This window comes from Ptychodera flava, chromosome 20, assembly GCF_041260155.1.
Source record: "Ptychodera flava strain L36383 chromosome 20, AS_Pfla_20210202, whole genome shotgun sequence".
In the NCBI taxonomy this organism is placed as follows: Eukaryota; Metazoa; Hemichordata; class Enteropneusta; family Ptychoderidae; genus Ptychodera; species Ptychodera flava.
Window position 1 is genome coordinate 35,310,809 of NC_091947.1, and position 24,221 is coordinate 35,335,029.

At 37.5% G+C, this 24,221-nt stretch overlaps 1 protein-coding gene across 1 annotated transcript; it reads right to left on the bottom strand.

Moving 5' to 3' along the window:
- Window positions 1-2,788: 2,788 nt before the first annotated feature.
- LOC139120808 (arginine-binding periplasmic protein-like) lies at window positions 2,789-20,799 on the bottom strand. Its single transcript, XM_070685373.1, has 9 exons — window positions 20,698-20,799; window positions 16,388-16,633; window positions 12,958-13,039; window positions 12,180-12,229; window positions 11,883-12,011; window positions 11,311-11,510; window positions 10,858-10,935; window positions 4,324-4,531; window positions 2,789-4,029 (listed from the first exon to the last, which is right to left on the bottom strand). The coding sequence occupies exons 2-9, from the start codon at window positions 16,623-16,625 to the stop codon at window positions 3,995-3,997; spliced, it is 1,020 nt and encodes a 339-aa protein (XP_070541474.1). The 5' UTR covers window positions 16,626-16,633; window positions 20,698-20,799; the 3' UTR covers window positions 2,789-3,994.
- Between the last annotated feature and the right edge of the window lie 3,422 nt (window positions 20,800-24,221).

Consider the following 24,221-nt stretch of genomic DNA (forward strand, 5'->3'; position numbering starts at 1 on the left):
CATTCTTCTCTCAGCAGACTTGTCATGTAGCTGTCAGACTTGCTTTTGTATGTCTTGTGGTGGACCTCATTCAAAAATTTATCCAAAAAATGACAAATTTTGAATACATAAATTGTTTTGCAAGTATTCTCATTTTAGTCCCAACATCTCATAGACTGCTCTCACAATAGCATTCAAGTTAAGATTCTCCATTGCTTGTGAAATCTTCATTCAGATTATTCCTGTAAATAACTGAGTAACCAATGATTTTGATTATTATTGTAAACTTGGAAAAAATAACAGTAGGTCTATTTAAGCTACTATGTCACTCAATTATTTGTCTTAAATCACCAAAGAAGACTTTCCCAATTTGTGTGTGCAAGAAAATAACCTGTCTCGGTGGGTTTAAATTTTGCAGACCTACATCATGTACTGACATGATAATAATGGCTACCAAAACTTCTTAGCATCATCATTTTGAGTGGTTTCCATACTCTCTTTTTTGCTCACGTGTTGACACACGTGAGCATATGTCGCAGCGATGTATGTCTGTCTGTGTCTGTCTGTCTGTCTGTCTGTCTGTCTGCCTGCCTGTCTGTGTGCTCAATATCTCAAAAACGGCTCATAAGATCAGAATCAAATCTGGTCCATAGATTCAGTTTGCAAATGGCAAGAACTGATTAGTTTTCGGTGGGTGTGGCTTGCTTACTTTTTGCTCATTTGCATAATTAATGATTTTAGAAAAAAACGGATATATATTGACAACGACTGCACACAATTTGATGAGATTTGCTACAAATGTTGATCTTACCAAGATATATCAGCTGTGAAAGATATTAAGGGGTGACATAAAAGATAATGGATAATTTGCATATTTAATGAACTTTCCTAATTAGGGATATATATCTGATTTGACTTGATCAAAATTGACAAAACTTGGTATCCATATTGAAGATACTATGATTTAACATTATTGAAAGTCATTAAGCATTTTTACTTCATCAAACTCTTAATTTGCATATTTAATGAACTTTTGAAATTAGGGATATTTATTTGAATTGACTTGACAAAAATTGATGAAACTTGCTATGTACATTGAAGATACTATGATATAACATTGTTGAAAGTCATTAATCAGTTTTACTTCAGCCAAATACTTATTTACATATTTAATGAACTTCACTAAGTAGGGATATATATCTGAATTGATTCGACCGAAGTTGATGAATCTTGCAACATATATTGAAGATACTAAAAAACAACATTATTAAAAGTCATGAAACTTTTTTACTTCAGCCAATTCCTAATTTGCATATATAATGAACTTTCCTAATCAGGGATATTTATCTGTATTGACTAGACCAAATTTGACAAAACTTGCTATGTACATTAAAGATACTATGATACAGCATTGAAAGTCATCAAGCATTTTTACGTTAGCCGATTCCGTATTTGCAAATTTAATGATTTTTCCTAATTGAGGATATTTATCTGTCTTGACTAGACCAAAGTTGACGAACTGCTTTGTACATTAAAGATACTATGATACAACATTATTGAAAGTCATTTAACATTTTTACTTCAGCCTATTCATAATTTGCATATTTAATGAGAACATTTCAGTCAATTCCTAATTTGCATATTTTAATGAACTTTCCTGATTGGGGATATATACTTGGATTTAAAATTAATCTGTGGTGAATATTATTCATTATGTTGATCATAACACTTTAAATGAAGTTGCAAACATGTGGCAAAGGTTCAAATTTACACACAACTGCAACATATAATTAAACACGTGAACATTTTCAGTTCATATCTGGTTTTTATCATATTCTTTCACAATCTCATTTCTTAATAACAGTTTCTGAAACTCAAATATGTGTCTCTTCATAACTCAGTCGATCTCAACACTCAAATTCAATTATAACGACCCAGTCAGCCATATTTTGGCATTTTTCCTCGTCACACCAATATTAGGATGGTTTGGTCTTGTATTACCGTGAGCCAACACTATACATATCACCTGCAGCTGTATGTAGTATTTCAATTATAACAGCAATACTACAATCAAGGTCATCGTCTAGCACACTTGCTAAACTCCTCACAGTTCCAAAATTTATAAATGCTATTCTTGTCATTCTGCATTGTTTTTCCTGGTGAAACATTACTGCTGCCATCAAGCATAACTGGTGAAGCATTACTGTTACCATCATGACAGCATTACTGGTGGAGCATTACTGGTGAAGCATTACTTTGACCATCAAGCATTAAAGTGTTCAATCTTAGTACAACAGAAGGTCGATCCGTTGAGATGAAAAATAATGAGAGACTAATGGTATGATTCAATTCTATTCTCAATTGGGAAAAATGGACAACTTTTGCAGAACTCTAAAGCTATGCCATCTGTGCCAATTATGCATATAAAAATGATTGGAACTAATTTGGGATAATTGGATTTTCATATTTTTAAAATTTCTCAAAAGTGTTAGGTGCCAGATAGTTGAATGTTGCAATAATACAAATTACTCATAAAAACAAGTGTGTAATGTACAAGGAAAAGCAGAGTCTGTTCACCTTGGAGACCTGCTGCGGATATGGGTACGACCCGGCACGACAATCAGGCCGTCTCCCTCGGATTTTCAAGGGCCGGCGGGAGCGCACCGGACACCGCAAGAGCCGCGGTGCTTTACGGGGCTGCAGATCGGCATTACTTCACCATCCAATTATCCCAAATTAGTTCCAATCGTGTTTATAATTTTCATCAAAAAATCAGTCATTCATTATAAATGGGCCAGATTCTTTGCATAGTTTGAAATGATATTAGACCATATTTATTTTTTATCTTCCATATTCCGCGTGTATGTATGGCTATATAGGAGGTATTCGTATAGGCTAAAAAATGTCTGTCGTCAGTCAGTATGTCTATCCGTCCACATCAAATACTTGGAAACTGCAGCACCTGGCATCTTAGTATTTAGCATTCAGGTGCACCCGACAGTAGAGATGTGAATTTGTTCAAATGAGCATGTTTGTTTCGAAAATATACAAATGACGTAAACAAAAGGCAAAGTTAGTCAAAATGCTGAAACTACAGAATCGCTCACCAGATTAGGTTAATATTTTGATCGTAGGTGCCTTGCACCAACTCTTTGCAAATTTTAAACATTAAATGAAAATTTCTTCATCATTTAGGTCAAAAATCACGGGGTTTGAAAGACTTCTGACAAACAAATAAATGTTAAAAAGAATGTTTCTCTGATCTTCAGTGTCAAGTGATATGGTGCTAGAAGTGGGCAAATAAACCTATGGTTTAGACCTAAAAATAATCAGGCCGATTAATGACGTGTCGTCGACGAGAAGCACTATAAATCAGATATAAATTCAGCGCTATAATGATTGTGACGATACTTTTGACAAATTGTCATCTGGCGAGGAACATTCAATGGATAACAGCGGCCACTGACGTCCATTAGCGAAATCACAAAGGTTGATATATTGCTGTACAGGCACTTTCATTACATGTCAGCATTAAAGACAATGTCAAATGTCCTGCTAAACTCAGTATAGATTATATCAATTTGCTGTTTATCACTGAAGCTGAAATGAAATCCCAGTACGCCACTCAGTTGGATGCTGTTTTTGACAAATGTGTACTCACCAACTGAGATATTTGGCCCAACATACTGATAGTGGCTTGACAGCAAGATGTTTTCATTAACTTATGAAGAGGTCAAACAATCCCTTATAATGTTGATTTTATAAGGTGAAATCTTTGCCTTGACGTTGTGCTATCACGAACCTAGTACAATGCTGAGAATCTATTTCTGTTAGGCATCTTACCGGAGCCAGGTTTTTCGTCAGCTTTATTTCAACACAAAATGATTAACAAGACTAAACATCCAAAGGAGGACTAGCATCACAAAATAATCAATGTTAACAAGTACTAATGCGACTGAAAACAAGGGATTGAGGACTGTTGCTATTAACTTTTCCAAATTGATGTAGTGGTAGTTTAATCAAGACACACAACTGATCCAGGCATATGACCTATTGGAGAAAAAAACAGAATTAAGGAAAGAGTCAGTAAAATGCTGGTTGCTCATACCCAGAACGGATAAACCTTGTTTTGTATTCTGTTTTTGTAAGTTTATACCGCAAGTCTATATATACTTATGCGGTTTAAGAACAGTTATCTGCGTGAAGCTGGTTGAGCTAATCAGATGCCTTACTTCAAAGGCGGCAAGGAGTGTCATTTGCGCAACTAATAATAGTAATAATAATTTACTCTACAGTCAGTAGTGTAAATATATTTAACTAAATATACCGTAGTTTTTGACTTACCATGGTTATCGTCCGCCGAATCACAGATTGACCTGTACTGGCCAGTTTCTTTCAATCGTGCAAATGCTGGATTCCACCAGCTAGCAAGAGTGTTATCTTTACGCATCATCATGGAAGCACCGGCCTTCATACAGTTATCAAATTCATCAGACACTTTCTCGACTTCATTCTGGGTGAACATATTGACATTTATAAATGCTGCATCTACCTGCAATATGAAAAAAAAACAACGTCAAAATGGATGGCATCAATCTCTCTCTCTCTCTCTCTCTCTCTCTCTCGCCCTCATGCGGTGAACATGGCCTTGAGAGAGCTCCGATTTTGGATTTGTTTTCCTGGCACTGTGAGTACTTTCTCGTTCAATCTCGATTCATCGAGACTGTTTTGTGCCTTTTTGTGGTGTGTGTCACGTTTTTGATCGTGTATTGACTTGCTTTGCGGCGATTCTTTTAGATTCTGTCTCGCAGTAGGTCTGGTTGGTTAGCCATATCAATATGGCTGCCGCCACGCCAACTCATGATTCGGAAAGCGATGTTGATTGGAAACTTTCTAAGCTTTCCATGAAGAATAGCCTTAAGTTTGATAACTTGGACGGAGTTACCTTGGATGATTTTGTTGAAAGTGTAGCGAAAATTGTGAATCCCGAGGACATTTTGGCTGCCTCACGAATGAATAAAGCTGTTGTGGTTTTCTTGAAAACGGTTTCGCAGGTCACACAGGTATGCACTTCAGGTGTACATGTCAATGACCTGTTTGTACAACCCACACCGATGATCCAACCAGCTACTAGAGTTATTATTTCAAACGTACCACCGTTCATTCCAAATGCCTTTCTTTGCGAGCAATTGCGTAGATATGGCAAAGTTCTCAACAACAGTTTTCGCCACATCTCCTTAGGCTGTCGGAACCCCGATCTCAAACATGTGAAATCTTTTAGGAGACAAGTCTATATAGTTCTAAAACCAACGTTCAAAGACTGCAATGGGGTATTGCAACTTCTTTATGAAGGAAAATTTTATCCCGTTTACATATCAACAGAACCACTCAAATGTTTTCAATGTGGAAGTCCTGGACATATACGAAAGAACTGTCCTGCCAAAAATGATATATCGAACAGTAAAAATTCGAGTAATTCTGAACAGAACTCTACCGAATCCGATAAAGAACGTATTATTGTTGATCGTAACGATACGCCAAATTTGCTGACGGAATCAGAAGCGCAGGATCCATCTTCTCAAAGAAGAGACGAAATAATCGATAAAGCAACAACAGAGGCCAATTTGAATCGTCAGCATACCACAGGTGAACAGGAAAACACCACAACACCTGTTCTTACAAGTAATATTAACAGCACAGCTAATAATGAAAACATTGTTAATGAAACAGCCGAGGAAACAATTGATGCAATTGCAACCCTCGACACAGACGTCCCCATGACGTCACAAAACAACACCCAATCAGATCAACCAATAGAGCCAATAAAAAGAACGATCGATAGTGTTGATGAAGACAGTGACGAAGACGAAAAGTCACATAGCCAGAGCAAGTTTCAGGCGATTTCTGATACCGAAGATGAACCTTTAGACTCGCCATTCAAGTACAGACAAATTGCTACGAAATTCTCAGACACAACTAACATTGCTTGTAATGAAGCAGCCAGTATAAATGAAACAGCTGCCACTGGCGAAGAAATTAATGACAGTATCGAATGCAACGCTAACATTATTCCAAACTCTGGCCGCTTTTCAATATTAACTACAACTAGCAGTGATGACTCAGATAGCGACTCAGATGAAAGCAGTCATAATCTTACTCTAGAATCTGAAATACAAACAGACGAACTGTCACAATGCAACACCCTGCCATCTCAAAAGAAACTTGCTCTTTTTCTAGATAACATAAAAACAAAAAAAAATCACGTTGAGAGATGCCGCGAATTTTGTCCCGATTTCAATAACCTGCTCAAGCTCTGTCACTTGCTATAAAGCACCAACCACTGATAAACCTCTGAAGCAGAGAATATGTAAATTAATGAAGAAATTAAAGAGTGACTTGAAAAAGAGAGGAAACGAATCACCACTGTAATGAAGCGTTCTTCTTTCTTTTTTCATATAGCCAACATGATGCACACAATTCTCCCCCTACTTATCGTGACTTGTCTCTCAATTCTTTCTAGCAACACCCGTGGTTGCCGAGACGCACTGAAGCGGTATACTATACTTGAAACGCTTAAAACACAGCTCAAATGTGATTGCTTCTTTCTTCAAGAAACGCATACCACCATACGTGATGAACCTCTTTGGAAAGTTGTATGGCGGGGCCAGATTGAATTCTCGCATCTTGATACTCATTCAAGCGGTGTTGCAATTCTTTTTCACCCGAACTCACGGACTGATATCCTTCAGAAGAAGACATCATTCCAGGACGTCTTCTCCACGTTCACGCTAAACTTAATAACACCAACTATCATTTCATTAATGTCTACGCACCAAATGACGGTCAAGCACGTATTGATACATTTCAAACATTACAACACCTTATTGCTCGCTTAGACTCCTCACCCGATCCCATAATCCTTGGTGGCGACTTTAACTGTACTTTAGACGCAAATACTGACAGACGCAGTCATATCGAACCACACGCGCTTTCTTCTAGCGTACTCGGTAAAACTGTAAAAAAGTTCAAACTGATCGACGCTTGGCGTCAACTTCATCCCACTGATTTGAACTATACATGGCATGGCAATAATGACGCACATGCACGACTTGATAGATTCTACATTAGTAAACACATCACAAACAGACTTCAATCAGCAATGATTGTGCCTGTTTCGTATTCTGACCATAATATTATTCAAATATGTATTAGCCAAAAAGAAATAAAACATAGAAGTGCTCACTGGGCACTAAACACTTCACTGCTCGATGACGAAAATTACAGAAAGATTATTATTGATTACTGGTATGAGTGGACCACTAAAAAGAACGATTTTCCTTCCATTCAAGAGTGGTGGGATGCAGGTAAACTTCAGATAAATTGCTCTCCCAACAGTACAGTATAGGGCGTCGACGAGCTCAAGCAAGAGCTAAGGAAAAATTGATGAAAGATCTCTCGAATCTAGAAAACCAAGTGTCAGCAGATCATATCAGTCATGCAGAATACGAAAATAAGAAAACTGAGCTAAATGAGCTTCTCAAAACTGAATCAAGAGGAGCTTGGGTCCGGTCGAGGTTTCAATATATTAACGAAAGCGACAAATCAACACGTTACTTTTTTGACCTTGAGCGTCGCAAGAGTGCGCGAAAAATGATAACACATCTCAAATTGAATAACAGTGATGAAGAAATCATTGAAGATCCAGCTGCAATACGCAAGATAGCTAGAGATTTCTATAAAACACTTTACACTCCAGAACAAATCAGCAAGGATCAGACGGATAAACTATTAAGTGAATTGCCACAACTTAAAAATGACACAAAAGAAGCTCTCGAAACATCGATCACATTTGATGAACTTTCCAGAGCTGTTAGAAAACTTGGAAATAACAAAGCCCCAGGTATAGACGGCATTCCGGCCGAATTTTATAAATGCTTCTGGAGTGTTATTGGAAAAGATTACCACGAAGTCGTTCTCCATTCAGTACAGACCGGTCAACTCCCTCTTTCTTGTCGTAGAGCAACAATCACTTTGTTACCGAAAAATGGCGATAATGGTCTACTAAAAAACTGGAGGCCAGTCTCAATCTTGTGTGCAGATTATAAAATCCTGACAAAAGCACTCTCTTTGAGACTGAAGTATGCCCTAAATGAAATTATCCACTTCGATCAAACCTACTGCATTCCAGGAAGAACCATTTTTGATAATATACACCTCATCCGTGACACTCTGTCGTATGCAAATGAGAAACAGTTACCCCTCGCTGTGCTTTCAATTGACCAAGAAAAGGCCTTTGATCGTGTTCATCACGACTATCTGTTCAGTACTCTGACAGCCTTTGGATTTGGTAATAACTTTCTTAACTACATCAAACTTATCTATAATAACGCCGAAAGCATTTTAAAAGTCAATCATGATCTGACCACACCTTTTGTCTTTGGCCGTGGCATCCGTCAAGGATGCGCTTTGTCCGGGCAATTGTACACAATATGCATTGAACCTTTTCTACAAAAATTACGGTCTGGCGATGCTTTGAATGGTTTTCCACTGCCTTGCTCGGATTCTAGAAAACACTATCTTTCTGCATATGCTGATGATCTCAATATCTTTGTCACACGTAATACTGACTTTGAAGGTATTCGATACTGGCTTAATATTTATGAGGGTGCATCCAATGCAAAGATTAATTTTCTGAAGTCAAAAGGCCTGTGGGTAGGCAAGTGGCAGAATAGGAAAGACTCTCCTCTGGGACTTGCTTACAACAACAAAGGTTTGAACATTCTAGGAGTTCACCTTGGCAATGACGTTACCTTTATGGAAAAAAACTGGGATGGTTTGTTAGATTCAGTTGCGAGTACTCTTAAAAAATGGAAACCATATGCTACTGTAATTTCATATCGTGGTAGAACCCTCATTATCAACCAGTTAGCTACTTCCAAACTCTGGCACAAGCTACAGTGTCTATCACCACCACGTACACTTATTCAAAGTATTCAAGTGCTTCTTGTCAATTTCTTCTGGCAAGGGAAACACTGGCTCCCTCACGATATTTTGTATTTACCAGTGAACGAGGGTGGTCAAGCTCTTGTGCACATTCAGAGTAAGATTGACAACTTTAGAATGATGCATATACGTAAAATACTTTATGAAAATTCTGATCACCCTATTCATAACTACGCAAAGTATAATATCGGCAAATTTGGTTATAATAAATATGGCGTCCACGTTCTAGCTCTAAATGTCCCACTCCTTCCACACACTAATAATAACAACAGAACTCAGCCATTTTATGAAGATTTGATACGTACTTGGAAGTCACTTGATGTTGAACGTTCATTACCCCAACCTTCTGTGTCTGATATTATGTGTGAACCTATTTTCCATAACCCCTTAATACTTCATCCAGTTCAACAGTCTCCGCTGTTTCTAAGACATTTTATCGAAGGCGGAGTTATAACGATAGGAGATCTTATTAACCGCACTGAAAAGCGTAAAAAGAGTACACGAGAAATTCAGACAAATGTTTCAGTTTACTCCACAAGAATTCTTGACCGTGCGATTCAACTAGTATGGGATGCAATACCGAACAATTGGCAATCACGTCTTGATCAATTCTTTCAGGGTAACTGTACAGGCAGTGACCCACCCAATTCACTTCAATTTAATATTACATTACCTCACAGTGGTATTCAGAATATTGAACCGATTTACTTCAGTAAACTGTGTAAAAAAGAGCTTTACTATTTGCTTATTAAAAGATTCATGTCAATCATGATCCAGCAAGATTACCCACTCCATGGCACGACTTGTTGTCGGTTTCCGATGATGTTAAACCAAACTTTCAGACTACTTATTGGGAACCTGTCAGTAGACGAGACAGTGACCTTCAATGGAGAGCAATCCATGGCTGCTTAGCAACCGGACGCTTCCTATTTCTCAGCAATAAAAGGGATGACAACAAATGTCTACATTGCGATGAAATTGAAACACTTTTTCACATGATTATTGAATGCAGAGAACTACAGGAGCTTCATCGCTATCTCGCACAGTTGATCCAACAAATCATCGAGAAAGACTCTGTTCCACTCCTTTGGTATATCCTCGGTATACCAAAAGGACCCAAGATATTGCGACACGTTTACCAACTATGCAACTATCTCATGATTACTGCGAAGGTAGCAACAGTCTATTGCCGGTTAAACGAGAATCCAGACCCACTGAAAATGTTCAAACAACGTGTAAGATGCAGAATAAGTGTGGACTATAACTACTACAAAATGAATGGAAACTAAACTTTTAAAGATATCTGGGCCATCAATGATATCATATGTGCGATTGATAACAACAATGAATTGATCTTTATATGTAAAGTGTTAAGTTAGCGGAGACGAGTTGTTGTATGATTACATTTCTACTTTTATGACTCTGGAGACTACTGAGTTCCTTTACTTTTCACTTCATTTGACTTCATTTTGATATTCCGTGTATATAGAGCTTGTGCAATGTAATATTATAGTGATATGTAATTTTAATAAGCAATGTTGAGTATTAAAGACATTGTGAAAAACTAAAAAAAAAACTCTCTCTCTCTCTCTCTCTCTCTCTCTCTCTCTCTCTCTCTCTGGCGAACTAGGGAAACCGTGTGCACAAAGGAAATCGAAAGTTCAATACACATTTTAGATGTTAAGACAGTAACGTAACGGTATGTAAAATCCAGTGTTTTTCTTCGCCCCGTCCTCCTTATTCAATGACAAATCATCTCAACAAACTGGTCGCTTAATTCATCCAGAGTAGATTGGAATATCTTTACCAGTATTGGTAAGGCTTGTCTGCTTTACGTGATTCTGCAGAACTAGTCTGAAGCTCTCGTAATCTTACCTCTTCATTGTTGACGGCATCCAGGATAGCTTCTTCACTGGAAAGATGAACCATTTGCTCGGCAGATAGTTCAGCATTCTGAAATTTTAAAGGGAAATAATTAACGTTTCACTCGTTATTCAAAATAAAATCGAGATATGGTGATCACTCGAAGAGCTGTGATGGAGATGATTGCAGCTTCATGAGCTTTTTTGATAGGAAGCGATGGCAGTCTTCACTGATTGTGAAAACATGCTATCACGGTAGAGTGGAATGGTATTGAAGCTTTACTCCACGACTTATTGGAGAAAGGAGAAAGTGTGAGAGATATCGATAAAGAACTAGCGAAAAGAATGTAGGATAACAGGTACGAACGACAAGATTCGTCCAATTCTAGATTTTACATGCGCGCGCACTAAATCGATTATAACTTATCGGTCTACATCGTCTTGGATCAAAGCTTAGAGACCGTACCTGTATTTTATCCGAGTTTCTTTTAATACAGTATTCATCTGACGCCCAACCGTCAAAGATTGCTATTGTCTTGTTCTGGAGATCTCTCCAATTGAAGCTTCTGGGATTTCCGTTTTTTACGTAGAAAGCTGCTCTGGGTGGTTCCCTGAAGGGGTCGGTAAAAGCTACAGTACGGAGTCGTTCGTATGTTGCAAACCAACCTACAATGCCCCACGGGCAACAAGTAACAGGTCTGATGTCAGTCTTTCGTCGGGAAGTTTGGGGACGTTTCTGTCGCCATTTGACTTGTAATATACACATTAACGCAGTTTGACCATACAACATCCTGGGATTTACCAATGCGAGAAAAATGACTTCAAAGTGCCAACTAAATAAATATGTTAGCTCAGTAGATTCTTTGGAAAGCAAGTGATTTCTGCTTTCATGCCAAACCTAGGAAGGATTTCAAACTGTATTTATATTTTCGCCAGATATTATTCGAACTCCAGTAATAAATGCATAGTAATGGTTTAAAGCGATCTCAAATCCCGCAATTCAACGAATTTCGACATTCTAAAACTTCGCAGACTAACCTGTGCAGGCATCGTACCATCTATCCATAAGTCCTTGACCTGCACGCGGCCAATGTCCTGATTGAGATTCCCAACAACGCTGGTACACGTCGAAGATAAGACGACAATCTTTGTTCGCCATTTCGCAGACTGTAATAGGTTGGAATTTCCTGTTAGTTATACTCTCATTTTCAATAATCCATAATAGTTTTGTTTATATAAGATTGTAGTAACAAATAAAACGACCATCATAAATCTTTTAATTCCTTTTAATTTTCCAGCTGTGCGTGCCGTAAAATACTGTAAACAACGGGTTACCTGCATTCACTAAGTCAACGTGAAATCCACGAAGCCCGCCATCATCATGTCTGAAAATAAAAAAACACAAACTCAAAACTCAAAGAACGAAATGAACTGCCATAAACAGTTAATTACAACAACAGTAACAGTGGCTACGAAAATCGCGATTCTTCGTCAAATTCCATCTTATATGTGTATTCTGCCGCAGACATGATTTTGTAAAATTTGTCGGATCATTCACCGACACATCTCATGTCCAGCTTAAAAATGCTGATCACATACTTAAGTTCAGAAAATGACTTCCTTCACATTTGCTGCATTTTATGTGCAACACTGTACGAATTCAGCGAATTGAAAAGCTCGAGATGAATCGCCATAGTAGTATTTGTAAAGGACCTTGTGCGATACTCATAACGAATTCAATGGTCATACCAACCCATAATCCGATAACACAATAGTTATAAACACAAAACAGCACAGAACAGACAGTAAATCACCGGTACACACAACAAAGTGAAATTCATGAAAGAAAGATGTATGAACCTCTGGCCGACAGACCAAGAAGTGATGTCAGAGTTAAACAAGATGAAATGTAAAGGGCCTAAATAGCCATCTCTCATTTTCTCTGTGAACATGAGTTATAACTGCATATCTTCATAAGTTTTAAAGTCAACTTGTAATTTCAGAAAGATAATGTTAACATCGTAGACGTACTTGAATGTTGCATTTTAGTGTCGTTATTCTTGAATTTCCAGTTTATGTTTGACTGATTTCTTGCGCACTCCACTATACTTACATGTATTCAAGACGTGTTCCATCATGTCCAATGGCGAAAGTCCAGATACGTTCTGTGTCGCTTGGTACTTGTTGCGAAACCGCTGTAAAGTAAAAGTCAAATACTTGTGAGGTTTTTTCTCAGACAAATCAATGAAGTTATAGTTCCTGACACACACACACACGAAAGGAGTGCTTAGTAAAGGCCATGTAAAATATTAAAACTTTTGACTGGTTAGACATGGTTTGTCATCTCGTAAACTACAATCCTGACAGTTTGTTACAGGGGGCTTGGTTTTTGCGGAGCATCACGGAGAAGAAATAAATTACTGACTGAAACTGATAGGGCTTACCCTTACTGTATATATGGTTTACTACATGTTAACAATTGCTCAGATAGGACAGAATACATCAAATATATGCTCAGATAGGACAGAATATATCAAAGATATGCTCAGATAGGACAGAATATATCAAAGATATGCTCAGATAGGACAGAATACATCAAAGATATGCTCAGATAGGACAGAATATATCAAAGATATGCTCAGATAGGACAGAATATATCAAATATATGCTCAGATAGGACAAAATACATCAAAGATATGCTCAGATAGGACAGAATATATCAAAGATATGCTCAGATAGGACAGAATACATCAAAGATATGCTCAGATAGGACAGAATACATCAAAGATATGCTCAGATAGGACAGAATACATCAAAGATATGCTCAGATAGGACAGAATACATCAAATATATGCTCAGATAGGACAGAATACATCAAAGATATGCTCAGATAGGACAGAATACATCAAAGATATGCTCAGATAGGACAGAATACATCAAAGATATGCTCAGATAGGACAGAATATATCAAAGATATGCTCAGATAGGACAGAATACATCAAAGATATGCTCAGATAGGACAGAATATATCAAAGATATGCTCAGATAGGACAGAATATATCAAAGATATGCTCAGATAGGACAGAATACATCAAAGATATGCTCAGATAGGACAGAATATATCAAAGATATGCTCAGATAGGACAGAATATATCAAAGATATGCTCAGATAGGACAGAATATATCAAAGATATGCTCAGATAGGACAGAATACATCAAAGATATTCTGCAGATAGGACAGAATATATCAAAGATATGCTCAGATAGGACAGAATATATCAAAGATATGCTCAGATAGGACAGAATATATCAAAGACTACCAAAACTTTAAAATACAAATAAGCTTATGGTCCGATTATGCTCCATGCGGAAAACATTTTCTTCAGAGTCCATTGAGGGACATCAACTTCGACATTCTTATTAATTTTAATTAGTCTGTATTGAAGTGTTTCATCTTATCCTATCTGCCGGCGGGACAGGTTAAGGTGGTTGGAAAGGCTATTTTTGCACCAATTCTTTCTCAGAGTTAATGTCAAGTTTCAAGTGTTAGAATCAAGATATTTAGTTCAATTTTCAGGATAACTCCCTTAGTTAATATTTTCTCCAAAGAATATGAATATTGTGTATTGGCAGCCATGATTTTGAAATATGACACCAGTAAATATTAAAATTTAATTTTTCATATTTTTTTACATATTTGAATTTAATAATAATTGGATAGTATTTATATTACCAAATTAGTTATAAATATGTTGACACTATTTATTGTAAGATTTGTATGGCAGGATTTGTAAATAAAATTTGTTTTTTATGATTTTACATGGGTTTATATATCAAAAAATTATTAAAAATTCTTTCAAATTTCAAAATGTGATTTTTCAAAGAGCACTTCAAATACAGGAAAATTGTGCCGTACAAATCTTATCTGTAACCTTGTTAATAGGCTGTAAAAATTCCATGTCCATATCTCATTTCCAAGTTGGATTAAATTGGTATACAATTATGTAGGAAAACTGTTATTCTGTCAAAAATGTTGAAAACAAGCCATATTTGCACCCTCTTTTGAAGTCATAGAGCAGTTTTTTTGGTTAATCTCACTTTTGACACCTCTTTGACACTCAAAGAATCTAAAAATGCATTTACAATATGAGTCACTCACTCTGAATGCCAGCATCGCCTTGTCAAACTTTCCTGAAAAACTGCAAATAATGACTTTCCCTTTTCAAATGTTTTTTTAAAAGCTAGGGGACCTTTACCATAGTTAATACACTAAGGACTCCCCAACTTCTTCTTATTTAGTCAGTTTTTCAGAAGTTTTAACAGGCTATAACTCTGCAATGCCTTTGTGCCCAAATGTCTAGTTTTTTTTATTCCACAGAGAATGTTGACTACTTTTATATTTTAATAGTTTTGATGAAATTTATAACTGACGCTCTAGCCTTTCCAACCACGTTAAACCATTCAAGTTAGATCGTAGGATAAAGACCATATTAAATCTCAGAGCACCAACACCTTACAGAAACTCAGACCCCATCCATACAAGGTTATGTATTTTGTATATGGTGCCTTAACCAGGTGTATGTGTGTCCTACCCGGCAAGTATATACGGCGTGCTGCACCTCACCAATACAAGTGGCTGTTTATGATGCGTCATCCGAGATTGTCAAAGTATGCCACAGGATCATACGAAACTTTTGAACAAAATTTTGTAGATTACCTGCAGACTACAACAATTGTCTCGGGTCCTATAGTATAGGTAAAGGCTAGCTCTGCATGTGCTATGTCAGTAAAACATAATGTAGTACCCCTTGTTCACAGAAGCATGGAGAAAGTGAACCAGTGCTTTTAAACTCGAAATTCAGTTGTCATAGTTCAGGCTAAAAAGCTTGCAAAAGTATTTGTTTGATGCTGAAAAAGATCTGGCCATCATAGAACCACCTAAGACAGGTTTTTGCATCGTCGACGCTTTTTGAGTCGTGTAGTACACAGCACGTTGTGTTTGAACTTTTTGGTAAATATCATCTTTGACGTATTTTGTCCTATTTCAGCTCGAAAAAATGCCATTCACTCTGCGGAACTCACGTTTTGTGTAAATCTCTCAAAAAGAGAATGTCCAACCTGCATTGAAGAATTCGACGCACTGTATGCTGAACAGCAATTTACTACATACTCTATATATATTAACGAGTTAAATTTCGTCTGTAGTAAAAATACAGAACATTACACAGCGTGCAAATGTGATAACATTTCGTTCCAGTACAAATTTGGTCTATAATTTCGTTTAAAAATGTAAATTATTGTGAGCTTGAATGCTATCTCATTCTTATACCTAAACTTCTTAACACACGAACCTTTACTACTGTCGTTAGTTACAGAATTGCCATGTGAGCAAATGACATATTCGGATAATGCGTGTATATTTTGCCATAGTTTTCAAATACAGACTTTACTCCTGAACTACTTTGTTTTAGACACTAAATTGTTCAGCCTCTAAGTAATTATTAATCAATCGGATGATGAAATGAAAGCAAATGCTAACTTACGTTCAGTTTGTCGACCTGCATCACTATTGGTAACATTGATGTCCATCTTAGGTTGTCGAGTAAAACTCATGGCTGCCACAACAAGAGCCACCACCGCAATAATAGCGATGACAACCAATGTCACATGTTGCGACTTCGGGGAACTGCCTGAAGAATCACTGGTGGCCATCTTCTCTTTATCGCTGTGAAAATTGACTGAATTGTCACCGACTGAATAAGTTTCACTTCGCTCTGCCATTCGCTAACCTATCGGAGGATTAAACGGCAGAAAAGGTGAAAATAAAGAAGCATTCACCAATTTCGCAAAATCATCAAAAACATGTTTTGAAGGCCGATATACCGATTTTACTTATTTTTGACCTTGACCTAAAATCTTGAGAGGAAAGTAGAGCCGTTCGTAACTGCCCTTCCACTGGCATATACGGAAAATATGCCCTCCGACTGAATTTTTGATGCCCACTGCCCTCCAGTACCTATGGTCTGTCCGCTCCCCACTGCCCTCCAGTACCTATGGTCTGTCCGCTCCCCACTGCCCTCCAGTACCTATGGTCTGTCCCCTCCCCACTGCCCTCCAGTACCTATGGTCTGTCCGCTCCCCACTGCCCTCCAGTATACCTATGGTCTGTCCGCTCCCCACTGCCCTCCAGTACCTATGGTCTGTCCGGCCCCACTGCCCTCCAGTATCTATGGTCTGTCCGCTCCCCACTGCCCTCCAGTATCTATGGTTTGTCCGCTCCCCACTGCCCTCCAGTACCTATAGTCTGTCTGCTCCCCACTGCCCTCTCCCTACTATTGAAATCCCCAATTGGCCACTAGATGCCCACTAGACAACATTTTTTGCATGATCAGTGCTTAAGTCACAATATTCAGCAACCAAACAATGTCAATACATTTTTAGCTCCGCTGTCAGTGACGCGGAGCTTATCAAATAGGTTGATTTTCCTCCGTCGTCAGTCGTCGTCGTCGTCGTCTGTCGTCCGTCAACAATTGCCTTCTGCTCTGAAACCGCAAGTTGAATTGCTTTGAAATTTTTTATGCAGTTCACTTGGGGTGACCTCACTTAAGTTTGTTCAAATCGTGGTGAAATTTGCATATTTGTATTTTTGGAGCATTTTTTGGTGTTTTCGGTAAAAAAATCTTCTTCTCTGAAACCGCTTGTCCGATTGCTTTGAAATTTGATATGCAGTTTACTTAGGGTGACTTCAGTCAGATTTGGTCAAATCGTGGTGAAATTTGCATATTTGTAATTTTAAGGCAATTTTTGTCATTTTTGGTAAAAATATCTTTAAAAATCTTCTTCTTCAAAACTACCAGTCAGATAGCTTTGATATTTGGTACATATGTCCCTTGGGATAATCTATTTCAGATTTGTTCAATTTGTGCAGAAATATGCAAATTTGCATTTTTAAGGCAATTTTTGCCATTTTTAGTCAAAAAATGTATTTTTGGGGCAATTTTGGCCATTTTTGGTCAAAAAATGTGTTTCTCAAAAAGTACTGGTCTAACAGCTTTAAAATTTGGTATACAGGTTTCTATAGATGAAAAAAATTTGATCTTTTGAAATTATGATGAAATCTGCAATTTTTATTTTTGGGGGCAATTGTTGCCATTTTTGGTCAGAAAATTTTGTTCTCAAAAAACTACTCATCAGATAGCTTTGGTTGACATGTTCTTAGGGATGATCCGCTGTGATATATTCAAAGTATGATGAAATCTTCAATTGTGTATTTTTGCAGCTATTTTTGCCACTTTTTCTGGCCACTGCATTAAGCTATCAAAGATTTCCACCTCCTTCATCAACATGTGTCAAAAATAGTTATTCTCTACATAAACACAGCGGAGCTATATCGGCCGCTAGGTCGCTTGTGTTAAAAACAGTTCTCAGTTTGCCAAAGATTGAAGACCAAAGAATATGCAGGAATGGAAAATCTGTGACCATCTTGTGTCATTTCTCCAGCTGACAGCTTTTAATAAAAAGCTTAAATATGGTACGATTAAATGTCAAAATGCTTATTGCACTGAAGTCAATGAAAAACGTATATTTCTGTGATCATACAGAATGAATTCACAACAGTTCAGTTTTGTCCTAGATCCTGTGAAAAATTTGAGAAATTGATGTTTGCAATGGTGCAGTCTGGTGAAAGCCGAGATGTATTTTCAATTTGTCTTTTACCAGTAAAATTGTCGGAACACCCTAAGGGGGAGCGCATGAGAGGAGGGTATCCCCCTCTCGCATCGAAATTTTAAGAAATTGATGTGTGCAATGGTGCAATGTAAGAGGTGTTTCAATTTATTTCGCACAAAAATTGAGTAAATCCCCTTCTTCCTCTCCACATTTTGAGCAACCTCCACCCTTGAAGTTTTCAATTTTTGAGTGACCCCCACACATTCCTCCAACTCCCCCTGGCCGTAAATAATGACGGCTCCCTAAAGCAGACATGAACATACGCTTTCACAACAGTGAACACCCTTCTTTTAAACAGAAAAATATGGAAAGGAGCACCAAGAGTCAATTATAGTCTCCTGCTTTAGCCAGTTGTGTAAATTAGCTTTGATTCCTTGCACTGTTACGAAAGACAACAAAGGTAAAGAAATTTTGAGACATCCGAAGATGGAAAATTCTGAGTTAGTCTTCTTTGAACTGACAATATCCATATCTGACGAAGAGGGGATCAGCAATAAATACCAAGTATTAACTAATGAAACTGAAATAACCAATGTATGTTTTGGTTATTAAACTCGACCTGCCAAGCAAGTTGTGACTAGACACTACAAGATGAGGGTAAGATTGGCTACCTTGACATCAATGGGAGAAAAATTATATAAAAGGCCGATCAAGTGATGTGATATGTAGACAGCTAATTTTCACCTTGTGAAATGCACTCCCATTTAAATTTCTTCTAATCAAATCACCATTTATGTTAGAAAGCGAAAGACTATTATTGGTTGTGAGTTTTTAGTCAGAGGTACAGTTCAGTTTCACAGGTATAAAATCACCACCAAACAACTAGCAAACTTCAAATTCTGTCATACACTCAAGAGACGGTAGCTGTATGTGCAACTGAGCCGATAAATTGTCTAGAATGAAAAGAATTTTCTTTCTGGTGCAAGGCAGTGTCAATATATTTCATGATAACTTGAAAAAGAGTAAAACATCAGGGCATAATGGTCACGACAAATTTTCGCGTCGCTCGACTTCCCCTCTTATTTTTCTGGAGGCAAAAAAATGCTTCAAAATGTTACAGAATGCTCCGACAGAGTTTCTTAATGGGGGGAAATGACCCGTGAAAGAATGCTGACATCCATTCGTTGTAATATTTCAAATGTTCGTGTACCCTAGTTGGTGCAAAGCACACTCCAGAGAGGGGCACTGTTGCGCTGGACGTCGAGCGCCAGAAAGAGCTATCACTATAGGTACACGATGAAAGTATGTTTTCCTTTCCTATCCTCCTTTACAGAGGAGTTCGACCTCATTGTAAGGACAAAAGTAAACAACGCACAATTTTGAAGGTGCTAGTATATTCACTTATATCAAAACGTACTTATTAAATTACACATTTGTACTGTGACAGCCACTATAGCACACTTGCAGAAACTGAAATTTTGCCGTACGTGTAGTTAGCATGCACAAAGTAACTCACGCGAGTGTTCGCAATCAAGACTGTTTTTGCTGCGGATCCGTAGCCCTGCCTCTCCCATGACTGTTTACAGTCGGGGAATGGCAGGGCTACAGATCCGCAGCAAGATTGTTTGTTAAACACGATATTGGAACTAATTGGTATAATTGGATGGTAAAGTAAGGTCGTTTTAACCTGCAAATGTAAGCTCATCTACTTTTCTTTTTAGTTACACACTTGTTTTCATGAGTAATTTGTAATATTACAACATTCAGCTATATGGCATCTAAAACTTTTGAGAAATTTGAAAAATATGTTTATCCAATTATCCCAAAGTAGTTCCAATCGTGTAGTTAGCTTTCAGCCATGTTTAGTGCTCCAATGCTACACCCTCCTGTAACATTGTCTTGGACCTAAAATACGTTCTGTTTGTTATGGGAGAAAGTTGAGGTATTTTGAAACGGTGTTGGCCCCAGTCGCTTTGCTTTTCTGGGCAGCAGTTTCTCTCAGGCCAAGCCAATGCGTTCACGCCATAATCTACGCAACAGCCTACAACTAACCATGGACACACCACAGACTAACTTCTCTTTCGATAATTTTATGTCCACAGACTTGGAGCAAGTCTAAGCCGTCTCCTGTAGCTACTTAAACTTCTTGGATGAAAGACTTGTAAAAGACCAGTCATGAACTTACCAAGTAACCTGTTCCTGCAGTGGAGGTACCGTAATACTGAAGCAGTGATGCTTGTTGTTTGCTTAGGACTTGTGTACACGAAATTATTACCTCTTTTAAACTTTCACCCTATACTGTCGTGGTATGTCCATGCCAGTATTCACCTCAGGCAAGGCCCTCATTTATGTAAATTGCGACACTAGGCATATGGAACGTTGACATACGTAGCGTATATCTATGTAGAACAAGAGTACACGTGATGCAGATATTTGCACTTGACAGTATATGTGTGTATATTGTTGTATGTTAAGCATTTTGTCTTGTGTAAGTAGCGCTTGTATCCTTAGATCAAGGTCAACTTGCGTCTATTGTGTCCTCTTCATTGCGTGCAGCCTAATGAAAGGCGTCCGTCTCAATAAATGCCTCTCGCACAAGTGAATGTTTGAAATGCTCTTCAACACTTTGTAAATCATTTCTATGAAATACATTTAAAACTGACAATAAAATAGGGCCTTTCACTGCGGCAAAATATCAAAGAACTCTATTACTGTTTCTGTAGGGTGTAGGTTACAATGCCTCACAACAACGAGATGTGGATTCTCCGATGTGATGCAAATGACTTTTACATTTTTTATTCGAACATAGCATGCCGCACACCAGAGATATCATATCTGAGCAAAGTTTCATTCGAGGATTTTTGCTCAGCCAATTTACTCTCCGGTGCGGGCAATTTTTAGTAAGTTTTCCTTTCATTCAGTTGAGCAAACTATCCAACGTGTTTGCCGGAGTTTTCCACTATCTCGTACCCGCGTCTTTCAGTTGAACTTTGGTCTAATTATCCTGCACTATATGACGTAATGCATCCAGACTTTAAGAACGGTAACAAAACAAATAATAAACTTGGAAAAATTCGGGCGGAACTTTAAAAAAAAGTAAAAAATTGAAGTCCATCAAAACTCCAGTGTTGTGCAACCTATCTTGCCTGCCATCTATCTGGACACTGCTCATTTGCATACAGACATATGACTTGTTCGGTAACGAGCATGTTTTATAATGCCGACAGAGGATGGATCATAGCTATATCTACCTGGAAACTTAATTCCATGTGGGTTATTTCAATCATATAGCGCAGGATAATTGGACCAAAGTTCCACCGACTTAAACTCCAAGATTGCATCATTTTATAACCACCACTTTCGCCGGGAGTGTCCGTTTTGTACTGTCACCTGATTTCCTAGCATGCACTCAGGAAAAAGCAGAACATTATGCGAACTTGATCCCTTGTAATTTGACTTGCAAAGCTATATATTGGAAACATTTTGAGCTCTCCGACAGTCTAAACATTTAGTTTAGTTTAATCAATACACAACACTGTTCCAGGCATGTGACCCACGGAGGAAAAAGACAGGATTAGGGAAAGAAAAACGATATCCCGGTTACTCCTACCAATAGTTAATGACGTTGTACAACGTTTTCCGTTATGTACATCAACTGACATTTCTTTAAATTCTTTGTGTTAACTACAATCCTGTATTATATTATGTGCTTTAAGAATAAAATCTAAGCCAATCAAGAATTTATCTCAAAAGCGGTATTGTGGAAATATGACGGTAAGTAAATAAATAAACAAATAGATGAATACAAATAAACAAATAACTACATAATAAATTAATATTTACACTGCTGACAGTCTGAGTAGACTGTCTCTAATGGTTTTTTGACTTACCATGGTTATCGTCCACTGACTCACAGATTGTCCTGTACTGGCCAGTTTCTTTCAATCGTGCAAATGCTTGATTCCACCAGCTAGCAAGAGTGTTATCTTTACACATCATCATTGAACCACCGGTCAGCATACAGTTATCGAAGTCATCAGACACTTTTTGTACTTCGTTCTGGGTGAACATGTTGACATTGACAAATGCTGCATCTACCTACGATGTAAATTAACATCAAAATGGTGGGCAGTATTTGTCCCTGTCTAGTGTGATAGCCTGTTGCTCTCTCTCTCTCTCTCTCTCTCTCTCTCTCTCTCTCTCTCTCTCCGAATTTCTCCATTTTTCAGTGAGCACAGCAACATGAATAGTTACTTCTAGTAAACAAAAATAATAATTTGTAAAGATGGCGACTCTGTCCTTTAATCTGTTTTTAGATGTATCAATTTATTAACAGGACTTGCTTTCCCGTACCTTACACTAGAGAAAGGAGTAATCTGACATCGTCTATGTACAAAACTTAGTACTTTTATTCAAAAGATTAGCGGTCAGTTGTTTCACGTTAAACTACAAAGACTTTGAAATAAAATCTACTCTTAATTACACTGTGATTCTCTTATGACGATTTCTGAGACTATAAATTTGGGGATTCTGAAAGGTTATACTGACTTTAAGATGCAATGATAATTAATTATCTGTTATTTATTTTAAAGGATGTTTCTCTAATCGATCTTCAATGTCAAGTCATATGTTGCGGGAAATAAACAAAAAATAGCGTCAATGACACTGTAGCTCCCATCCTGGACTATTAGTGTTTGTTCTCTGGTCAGATATTTGAACATGTGTTAAAGGGATAAAGTGCATGAAGTGAAAATACTTAAATGTAATGTACCGGAGACAGTGAAATATGTTTAATGTATTTATTCAGAATATAAAATGGAAAAAATAAAGAATTAGATATATCGAATACTGTGATACAACCATTAACTCAACAAGTCATTTCCAATGACATAGTCCCCACTTATAATAGGAGTATTAGTCTTGATGGGGCAGGAAAATGTGGTCATTAAGAAGTATCACTGGAGTGTATATGTTGAGATCTATGGGCACATAGGTCTATGTCGTTGTTCCCAATTTGAAACACATGAGGCATGTCTAAGTTATGGTTCTAAATCGGGAAAAAAGATCAGACCTCTAGCAGTATTGGCCAGCCAAGAAATACATATGCGCATTATAAATGAGGTACAAGATGTGACATCTTAAGGTTTAATACCCTATCAAAATTGGAGGGTATAGAACTTGTGGTTACTGAGATATGCATATATATGTATAATCAAGGTCAAAGGTCATCGAGGTCACATGACATTTTGAAAAAAAAATTATATTGCTAATTATCCCTATATGCCAAAAAATCAGATCTCTAGCTATATTCGCTTGCCCAGAATTAGATGTGTACATAATTAATGACGTAAAGCATGTGTTGTCATAAGGTCTCCCATCCTACTAAATACAAAGGACATAGCACTTGTGGTTACTTATTTATTGACATAAACATATATTTTAGGTAAAAGGTCATCGAGGTCACATGACATTTGGTCAAAAAAATATCTCTCCTATATTTATCCCTATATACCAAAAATCAGACATCCAGCTCTATTGGCTTGCTCAGAATGAGATATGTGCATAATTATTGAGGTACAGTATGTGGTGTCATAAGGTGTCCAATCATACCAAATATGAAGGGTGTAGCACTTGTGGTTACTGAGTTATGGACAAATATGTATATTTGAGGTCAAAGGTCACCGAGGTCACCTGACATTTTGTCAAAAA

Excerpts from the sequence above, each read along its gene's own strand:
- LOC139120808 (XM_070685373.1), bottom strand. The coding sequence starts at position 16,625 with ATGGCAGAGCGAAGTGAAACTTATTCAGTCGGTGACAATTCAGTCAAT. Across the intron at positions 12,230-12,957 it reads GGAACACGTCTTGAATACAT|ACATGATGATGGCGGGCTTC; the intron begins GTAAGTATAGTG and ends TTTTATTTTCAG. Across the intron at positions 10,936-11,310 it reads GAAACTCGGATAAAATACAG|AATGCTGAACTATCTGCCGA; the intron begins GTACGGTCTCTA and ends TTAAAATTTCAG.